Genomic DNA, 11,064 nt, shown 5'->3' on the forward strand with positions numbered 1-11,064 from the left:
GGATAGGAGTTTTTGTGTACAATACAATGGATCCTAAATCATAGCCACCCAATTATATCTCTGTGTCCATACAGCATATTTAGTGATGTCATCACATACGCCCATTATAATTTATATTCGCGTAAGACCAAATCTTTTAAAGCAAACTTCAAATATTACAAATTAGCCCCCCCCCCCCGCCACCCCCAAAAAAAATATATATTATTTATACACTAATATTTACATAGTCCAAATTCAAATACCTAAAACTTGTCAACCAAGCTTAGGAGTATCCCTTAGAATTCTCCTATAAATTCGCCTTTTTCTTTAAACTTTACTCATATATTCTCTACAGCCTTTTCCTTTTTCTTAAATTTACAAAAGATTTTACTTCTTCAATTACCTGCAAAACACACCGGAAAAATGTGTCCCACCGGAAGTGTTTTGCATTCTGCCGCCGGCGCCGGAAAACCAAATCTCCGGTCAGCATTCGACGTTTTGGACGTTGACCGCGATGGAAAGATTAGCAGAGAAGATCTACGAACATCGTACGGTGGATTCGTCGGCGACGATATGATTGGTACGATGATGACGGTGGCGGATTCGAACGAAGATGGATACGTTGAATTTGAGGATTTCGAGAAGGTTTTGGATGGTTCTATTAACAGAAACAGCGAGGAGAAGAGGAAAAATGGAGGAGAAATGAATGTAATGGAGGATGTTTTCAAGGTGATTGACAAAGATGGAGATGGTAAAGTTGGGGTTGAGGATTTGAAAAGTTATTTGAGTTGGGCTGGGCTTCAAGTTGATGATGATGATATTAAAGCTATGATTAAATTGGGCCATGGTGAAGAAAATGGTGGTGTTACCTATCAAGGTTTTCTTCAAATTTTGTCTCTTTAATTAATTTGATGATGATGATGAATGTTAGATTAGGTGAACAAGTATTTTTGTAATTTTCAATTTTTGTCAAGTGCTTCCCATGTTGTTTTAGAAAAAAAGACTTGTTCTATTCCCGTCATTTTTATATACTACTTTACATTATTTTAGTTGATATTATATTATTTGTTTTGTTTAAATCTCAAATAGAAGTATATCTTTCCAAAAACAATTGAATCTAATATTAAATAATATTTTCCAATTGGAAAAAGATTATGTTGAAAATCGTAATTTCCTGCCTTAAGTAGCCTTTATTTTTTTAAAAATTAAAATTGGGCATGGCCCATTTATTAACAATGAAATCTTGCTTTTAAAAATGTACTCTTAAAACTACCGTTACACTATTTGCCATTAATCTTATTGTCATTAATCCTCTGTATCCGTCAGAGGCTTTGACCTCATGTCGAAAATTTTATATTAGATTTTATTTAAAATTTAGGAAATATATTTATATCAGGTGAAATATTCTTAAGAATATTATGTTAAGATGCTTCATACTTTGGCGAATTCAATATAAATATTTGTAAAGAAGATATTTTCTATAAGATTTTCGTCATGTTTTTGTTTCCATCCTAGGCTAAGGTTGCAGATGAGGGCATTTTTTTTAATATTGATTTGAATGTGGGAATATGTAATTCTTTATGTCTATGTAAATTTTAATCCACAAGTTCATCTTAAAAATAATTCCATAATTTTGTACCCAATTAAACATTGTTAAATGAATTGGAAGCATTTCCTTCTAACTAAAAGAAGTAACTATAGATACTTCCTAATTAAATAATGGGAAAAGGGTCAATTATGCTCCTAAACTATTCAAAAAGGTCTAGATATATCATCCGTTTAAAGTTTGGTTCACTCATGCCCTCGCCGTCCAACTTTTGGTCCAAATATGCCCTTATGGGCGTTAGTTGTCATGTTGGACATATCCAACTCATTTTTCATTTCTTAAATGTCACATGGAATTGCCATGTCATTTTGACCTTACCACATAACATTTATATGAAAATAGAAAGATATTCGGACTCATAAACACTTAATCCGACCCATAAATCAACCCCCTTTTAAATAAATTATCCGATCAATTTTCAACAATTTTGTTTAATTTTTATTTTTTCGATAAATTCCGAAAATGAGTAATTGATTAATAAAAAAATAAGAAAATATGAAAAAAGTATAAAATTAACGCCAAAAATTCATAAATAATTATAGTAACCTTAAATTCAATTTAAACACTTTTTTATATTTTTTTTATTTTTTTCAAAAAATCCCGAAATGAGTAATTGATTAATAAAAAGTATGAAAAAATATAAAATTAACGCCAAAAATTCATAAATAATTATAGTAACCTTAAATTCAATTTAAACACTTTTTTATATTTTTTTTATTTTTTTCAAAAAATCCCGAAATGAGTAATTGATTAATAAAAAGTATGAAAAAATATAAAATTAACGCCAAAAATTAAAAAATAAGTACAGTAACCTTAAATTCAATAATTTCAACATTTTTTAATTTTTAATTTTTTTGACAAATCCCAAAAATGAGTTTATTAACAAAAAATATGAAAAATATAAAGTATGCAAAAAATTCACAAATAAAAAATAGGAAAATATGAAAAAAATATAAAAACAAATAAATTGTTGAAATTATTGAATTTAAGGTTAATATATTTATTTGTGAATTTTGACGTAAAATTTTTATTTTGTTTTCATATTTTTCCCTTTTCATTAATAAATTACTCATTTTTGGGATTTGCCGAAAAATATAAAAAATTTTAAAAAATTGTAGATTGAAATGTTATTATATTTATTGTGAACTTTTGGCGTTAATTTATATTTTTTTCATACATTTTATTAAATAATTACTCATTTTCGAGATTTATCGAAAAATAAAAAATTTTAAAAAAATTGAAATGTTAGATTTAAGGTTACTATATTTATTTGTCAATTTTTGCGTTATTTTTCATATTTTTTCTATTTTATATTAATCAATTACTCATTTTCGGGATTTACCGCAAAAATAAAAATTAAACAAAATTGCTAAAAATAGGTCGGATAGTGAATTTAAAAGGAGCTGATTTATGGGTCGGATTAGGTGCTTATGAGTCCGAATATCTTTCCATTTTCATATAAATGTTATGTGGTAAGGTCAAAATGACATGGTAATTCCATGTGGCATTTAAAGAATGAAAAATAAGTTGGATATGTCCAACATGACAACTAACGCCCATAAGAGCATATTTGGACCAAAAGTTAGACGACGAGGGCATGAATGAACCAAACTTTAAACGGATAGTATATCTAAACTTTTTCAAATAATTTAGGGAGATATTTGACCTTTTTCCCTTAAATAATTCATTCATTTCAATTCAAAGTGTCATGTGTTTTTACTTAATCTGCTTAAAATGTACTTATCTCCTCTTATCTAACTCCCTGACTCAATATTCTTATATGATTTATTTTGAAATTATAAGATTTAAAATATATCTTGATATATTACATAAAAGTCATGCCTGATTAAATAAAAATAATAAATAGAGTACTATACGTAGGTGTGTGCATTTAGATCAAATACGAAAATTTTGATTTTCAAATTGAAGGAATTACGATTCAAATCCAATTCTTACAAGTTAGATTGCATGGAGTATTTTAAGTTTATTTTTTGAATGAATTGATTTAGATATTTTAGATTTTCAATCCTGATTTTTGAATCTTTATGATAGATCTTGCATTTAACAACTTTAATTCACCTAATTATTTGATCCTTAGAATATATAACATTTTACATTTAACAAGTACTGAAGACACCCTATCAGTCATGCTATGTAATTTTATATATATATATATTTTTTTATTTTTTTTATGTAATTTTAAATTAGAACCTCTGAAAATTGGAGTTTATTAATTTTGACACATATGACAGGTAGGAATACATATAAGGTGTAAAAATATCAGATTTCCAGACTTAAAAATTTACAGCACTACTTTCAAAATCCAATTTTCTTTTTAAAAAAATATCACATGTTCGATTCATAATTCAGAAAATCGAGATCAAATATATTAAAAATTCAAATTTTTGAATGGTCCAAAGTATGACCTTACCCTCCGTCCGCTTTTAATTGTCATAATTTCTATTTTTAGAGTTAAACTATTATAATTTGATCAATATTTTAAGATATATTTTTTGATCATCAAAAAGTTACAATTTATAATATTTTTCCTATAGTTTTTGAATATTTAATTTTTTTGTTTAAAATATCGAACTAATGTAATTTAATTTAACTTTAAAAATTAGTAAAATTGATTGTTGAAAAACGCAATATAACAAATAAAAATGGACGAAAGAAGTAATATTTTCTCCTTTTAAAAAAGAATGACCCTATTTTATTTTTAATCTGTTTAAAAAAGAATGATTTCTTTCCTTTTTGATCAACACTTTAATCTTAACTTTCCACGTGACATGTTTAAGACCACAAAATTGAAGAGCATTTTGGTACATTTGACATAATTTTAATTTAAAACCATAAAATTAAAAAATGTTCTTTTTTTTTTTTAACTTTATTTTAAATCAAATTAGATCATTCTTTTTAAAATGAAGGGACTGTAAAATTTCAGATCGGATAGCAACGTTGATTGCTAATATGAAAAGCATTAATTAATATTGGAATGATTTCAATGTTATTTATATTTAAAGTATTTGACCAGCTTTTTATGTGGATTCACATTTTATAAGTACTGCCCAATCACTACACACATGATTATATAAAGTGGGAATCAAGGATTCAACGCCTTTTTTTTTCTAATCACGAAATTTAATTCCATCCATTTCAGTTCATTTTTCTTATATTCCTTAGGTTCATAATTACTTATCTATTTTTAAATTAACATATATATTAAGAGAATAATTATTAATATAGTAAATTATTATTTTACTTCTATTAATTATAAAGTGAATGAATTAAAATTTTAATATTTTTAAAAATTATCTACCTTCTTCATAGTAATTAATTGGGATATAATATAAATTTTTTTAAATCATTTCTTAATTTGTCAAAATGAACAAGTAATTATAGATAACAAAGAGGTAGATAGACAAGTAAATAGAGACATAGAGGTCATTAACTTGACACTACTGATAAAATGAACTTTTCTTTTAAGGATATTCAAAATTTAATATATGCATATAACAGATTTTTATTTATATATTATGTATAATTTTTGATAAATTATATTCAATTGATCACCCTTCATTACATATGGTTACATAACTCTAATTGAGACGTAGTTTAAAAAAATAAATAAACCTTTATAATTTAATAATTTTAAATTAAAAATATACAAAATGTCCAAAATATCTATTAATCATTTGATTCTAAAAAAATTACTCCATACATTTGCTTTAGTCAGAGTTGAATGGTAGGAGCTCAAAAATCCCTACATCTTGAAAACACCTGGAAGGATTTCAGTCACTTCCAAATTTAATGCAAAATGGAGTTGTGCATTCGAAAATGTTACGTGTGTTCTGACATACAATATGAAATAATCTAAATTATTAAAAATATTTAAAAATAATAAATATAAAACTTGACTCATAAATATATATTATATATAAAAAAAACCTATTATTCTTTTTTCCAAAAGGTGATCATTTTCAGCGTGAAGAGAATATTCTTGCCAAGTGAAAAAATTGTTTAAAGGATAATTAATTGTCACTATCGTTGACTAGGGGATCTTTATGACCTTACATGTATTTGAAACTTTGTAATTATAAACATTTATTTATATAAAAAAAATAGCATTGAAATATGTGATTTATCATCAATGCACCACCTTAAAATATACTGATTTCTTGTTTATGAACTTTCATTTGATAAGATATAAATTACCTCATACTCATCCCAATATCCCTCTATCTACTCCATGTGGGGATAAACAGTTGTTTAGTTTGTATATGATGTAATGACCTAATTCGTCATTACTTGAGAAGTGCGCTGAAAATTTGAGATTTTCTTTTAAAAACCGAGACTCTTTGAAATTGTTATTGACTATCAAGTTAGCTCCCTTCACGTCGAAACACACTATTCAGGTTCTAGAGGATATGTTGTGGGCCTGTGCTCTGGATTTTTGGAAGTGAGACCAGTTTTTGGGTTTGGTAAAATTCACATATAACAATAACTAAAATTCTAATATTCAGATGGTCTTGTTCGAGTCCTTATATAATAGACGTTGTTTCTCTCCAATTGGTTTGGTGATCAGGTGTTTCTCCAAGTGTCGCGGGCGTGATGAGATTTGGGAGACGGGACAAACTTAGCCCTAGCTATATGGGGCCATTTGAGATTCTAAAGACTATTTGTGATGTCGCTTATGAGTAAGCCTTACCTTCTGCATTTTCATTTATTCACCCGATTTTCCATGTTTCTATGCTACGACGATATGTTCCTGATGAGTGTTATGTGCAATGGTATGATTTAGTTGTGGATGACCGTTTAACCTTCATTAAAGAGTGTGTTGCTATTTTAGACAAAGATTTGTGGGGTTGGATTCGAGAGTCATTATGTGGTTAAGGTTCATTGGAGGTATCGTTCAGTCGAGGAGGCTACTTAGGAGACTGAGCACGAGATTTGATAATAGTTTCCCCACTTGTTTGAGCCTTCAAGTACTCTAGGCTCTTACTTTCGCGGATGAAAGTCCTTTTTAGTTGTGGATGTCGTAATGACCATCCAGAACTTTTTTGTGTTATTTCCTTCTTCTCGTTATTTAGAGCGTTCCTATGGTGACCCACAAGTCATTTATGACTCGTTTGGACAGTTTAGTCACTTGGTTGTTCATTTGAATGCTTTGCAAGTTTATGTATTTTGAGACTTTTGAAACTTAAATGGTTGACTGTGGTTAACATTTTGGGAATACAATATGAAAATACAATTATGAGGATTCCGTTATCTCCAAAACACGGAGCTTGGTCTAGAAGGACATTTGATGCAGATCCTGAAGCTTTCGGGTCAATATCGAGCCCCCCATATGAAATTTGGTTTCACATGGAGTTTTGTTGTGGGACTTAATTTTTTTCAAGATGAGCTTGATTAGAAATTTTGACAGCTCCATTGAGTCCAGAATGCTGAATTTAGTGAGATAACATATCTTGTTTGAATCCATGGGGTTCCGGATGAATTTTGAGCACCCTATCAAGGATTATAAAATTGGCCAAAACTAACTGATGTATATCAACTAGTATAGATCTATCTTTCTCTTCGCATTCCCGGGCAACTGGCCATGTTCTCAAAAGCCAAGGTAATTGGTCTCCACACTAGCAAGGCCTTCGTCGCATTTGCGAAGGCCTAACGGGTTGCCTTGCACGATAGCGGGAAGGCTGCCTCATTTGCAAAGGCCTGTTTATTTGCCTTCTGCGATCGTAGGCCTCCCTCCGATTTACGAAGGCTTAGTTGAGTAGACTTTTGTATTTGCAAACACATTCGAATGATCGTGGAGAGTACGTTTATGTCATGACCTTAAGTATACCCTAGGTGTAACATGACGTATAAAACCCCGGAAGACTCTACACAAGCTACTTAACATACATAAACAAGATAATAGAAATAGAGATTTCAAAAGTAGAAGTTTCTGTCATAAAAGAGTGACAAAGCGGAAGTCTAACATAGTCTCAACAAGCCATCTCATAAATAAAGGAACTGGTTGGGACGTAACCATGCACCACGTACATGTCACAATCCAAAGTATACCCTAGACGTGACATGGCGTATAAGACCCCAAGGGCCCCTACATTAGCCACTTAGCACACATCATACAAGATAACCGAATAAAGAGTTTTAAAAGTGGCATTTCATGTAAAATAGTTTGATAAAGTATAGTGAAAATCTAACATAAGTCTCAAAGCCATCTAGTACAACAAAGGATTGATTGGGACGTAACTCAAATATCATATACAACATCAGAAAAGAAAAAACATGAAAGCAATAAAAGAGTCTTGGTCCTCCGAGCATGAGGACTCACCAATCTTCAATGTCTATAAGGGATCACTAGCCACAAGTATGGGAGGTAGGAGCTTTAGAGACTATGCATTAGTGAAACAATATGGGCACAAATATGACTTAGTACATGAAATGTACAGAGCATGATAGCAACACATAAGAGTAATGAAATCATGCAAAAAGGATTTTATATGACACGAAATGAACAATCTAGATCATAAAATAGGATTTTATAAATCATAAGTCATGATAACCATGATGAATGCAAGATAAACATCTTTAAAACACATTTGAGATACTTTTAGAAAGTAACCTTAGAGTTCATTATCGTGGGAGATTTACCTTTAACCAACATAGAACATGTGAGCTATAACATAATCTGGTGTCTATCCAACACTGAAAAGAGATTTCCTCATTTGCAAAGATAAGAATCGTAAACTTCTAGCTTAGGTGGATCCACTAGCTAATGTCTATCTGAAAGAAACCTATGTCGATACATAGTATATATAGGAAATGGATAATCCCCTCTTTTACACTCTTTTCTAAGCATAAATCCCATGGAATATTCATAAATCTTAACTCGACTTATTACCCACAAAAGGCATAATTAAGTAGCCAATCTAAGCTAAAGTTCATTAGAATAACTCCTTAATCTTGATTCAACTTAGCTGAGATAATCTTTCAACCTTATGAAACCTTTATGTGAGAAAACCCTTTCACATTGATGTTTTGAGTAGTATGTGAGAAATCCTTTCACAACAATAATATTGATGCTTTACCATCATTGTAACCTTGAGTTATTTTCATCTATTTCATAAGAAAATATGCATTACTTCTTAAATTTATCTTTCATAATTCAAAAGGTTCATCATCTGATCAAAATCTAGAAATCATGGATCATGCATAGGTTCAAGTTAATTCAACTTTAAAACATGTAATTATCTCAATTCATGCATAAAATTACATGAAATAATCAATTGGATCATAATTGAAAAGAACCCATGAGATTGAATAAAACCCTAATTTCAATAGGAGATTCTAACTTGTAAAATTGGATAATTTAGGAACCCTATGGAGGAAAGGACTCCATTGAATAATACTACCATACCTTGATTTTAAAATCCCACAATCGAATGGTCAATTGGAGACTTAATCTTGAAACTCTAGACTTCTTCTTCAACCTTTAGAGAGAGAAATTTTGGGGGATGAACTTAGAGGGATTTGGGGAAAGATGAACAATGATTTAGAGTAGCTATATTTCTGGCTTAAAGACTTATATGCTCTAGTATAATGATCAAAAAGACATAGTTTAGGCACTAATCAATTAGGAAAAAGACCAAAAATTCCTTTAAAAATTGCTGATCACCATCTACGGTTGGACTTACGATCTGTAAGTCCTTCGAAGGGCCGTACTGGTCAATTCTAGAAAGTGATCGGAGACGCTAAATTTAGCCAACAATCAAGGGAAACCATGTACGACTCATAGGTATACTAAATTTTTCAAAAACTCGATGGAACTTGTAGGTCTTCTTGTAGTTGATACATTCCAATAGTAGAAATCAACTTAAAGCTTCAAAGTTTCAATAAGTTTTGCTGTGACTAATGAGACCTACCTGTGACTCGTTGAAGGAACGATGGACCGTCCTGTTGAATCATCAAAAGGGTATTGGGACTTGCTTTGAAAAATTTATTTTCCCCTACCTATGGTTTCCACCTACGGTTCGTCGAAGCTACTACGGTCCGTAAATGGGATCTATAGATATAGACACCAATCGAGAACTGCATTTTTCTTTCTTTTTTTGAATATGAGGTGTTACAGTATGTCCCCTTAAGAATGTTTGTCCTCGAATTGAACTGAAGACATTATAAGGAGCATAGAAAGAAGATCTAACAACACAACACAAATTCCATCATATAATGCACATATACGAGAAGGAAAAATCTATTTCAAGCTAAAACATGCCCAAAACATCATTTCATACTGTATGGAACTCATGCTCAAACGCACATATACATGGAAAAATCCAAGTTAACTCAATTTCTCAAAAATCAAGTTTCATGAGCATGCATGAATGAGGAATTATGAGAATGACCAAGACATATGGAAGAATCATGAGGAACTAAATACCTCAAGTGAGAGCGGGGTCGAAGGAAAAAAAATGAGGTAACAGGACTTTATATGGGCCTCGACCTCCCAAGTTTCGCCCTCAACTTACCGATTCTTCTAAAGAACCTTCACATACACATCTTTCTTATTTCTTAACTTTTCAAATAACTTGCCAGTCCAAAATCTCAACTGGAACTTCTGTACAAGAAATATTCTCCTTTAAATCCCAACTATTCCAAGGGAACAATGTACATTGGATCTCCAACACATTTTTTCAACAAGGAGACATGGAAAACCAGATGAATCGATGCCAAATCATTACACAAATAAAGTTAATAAGCAACTTCATCAAAACACTTCAAAATTTGATATGGGCCCACATAATAGGTAGTAAGCTTCCCTTTATTTCCAAACCTCATCACACCCTCCATGGGTGAGATTTTCAAGTAAGCTCAATCATGAACATCAAACTCAAGGCCTCTCCTCATAACATCGACATAGGAATTTTGTCGACTTTGAACTATTTTTAACCTTTCTCTAATAAGCCAAACTTTTTCTGTAGCCTCATATAACCTCAGGACCTATCAAGGCAAATTCACCGACTTCAAACCAACCATAGGTGATCTACACCTCCAACCATAAAAACCCTCAAATGGATCCACACCAATGTTGGAATGATAGTTATTGGTGTAAGAATATTCAGTTTAAGGCAAATGATCATCCCTATTACCGTTAGAGTCAATCACACAAGCTCTCAATACATCTTATAAAGTTTTCATAGTATATTTTGCTTGCCCATCAATTTGTGGATGAAAGGTTGTATTAAGTTTAACGCGAGTACCAAGACCCTTTGAAAGATTTCCAAAACTGAGAGGTGTAAATTGAGTACCACGATAAGAGATAATGTATAAGGCACTCCGTGTAACCTAATCATTCCTCTCAATTACAATTTAGCATAGTCATCCACCGAATAAGAAACATTGATGGGGATGAAACGAGCTAATTTATCAGATGATTCATAATAATCCAAATCATGTCATGTTGTAAAGTCCATATT

The 11,064-nt window shown here is 30.8% G+C and overlaps 1 protein-coding gene across 1 annotated transcript; it reads left to right on the plus strand.

The window, feature by feature from the left end:
- The first annotated feature begins 235 nt into the window (after positions 1-235).
- On the plus strand, positions 236-1,038 carry LOC107011884 (calcium-binding protein CP1). The gene has a single exon (XM_015211562.2). The coding sequence runs from the start codon at positions 403-405 to the stop codon at positions 880-882; it is 480 nt and encodes a 159-aa protein (XP_015067048.1). The 5' UTR covers positions 236-402; the 3' UTR covers positions 883-1,038.
- The last annotated feature ends 10,026 nt before the right edge of the window (positions 1,039-11,064 follow it).

This window comes from Solanum pennellii, chromosome 1, assembly GCF_001406875.1.
Source record: "Solanum pennellii chromosome 1, SPENNV200".
NCBI lineage: Eukaryota > Viridiplantae > Streptophyta > Magnoliopsida > Solanales > Solanaceae > Solanum > Solanum pennellii.

Bases quoted from the DNA above. Each gene is read 5' to 3' on its own strand.
- LOC107011884 (XM_015211562.2), top strand. From the start codon at position 403: ATGTGTCCCACCGGAAGTGTTTTGCATTCTGCCGCCGGCGCCGGAAAA.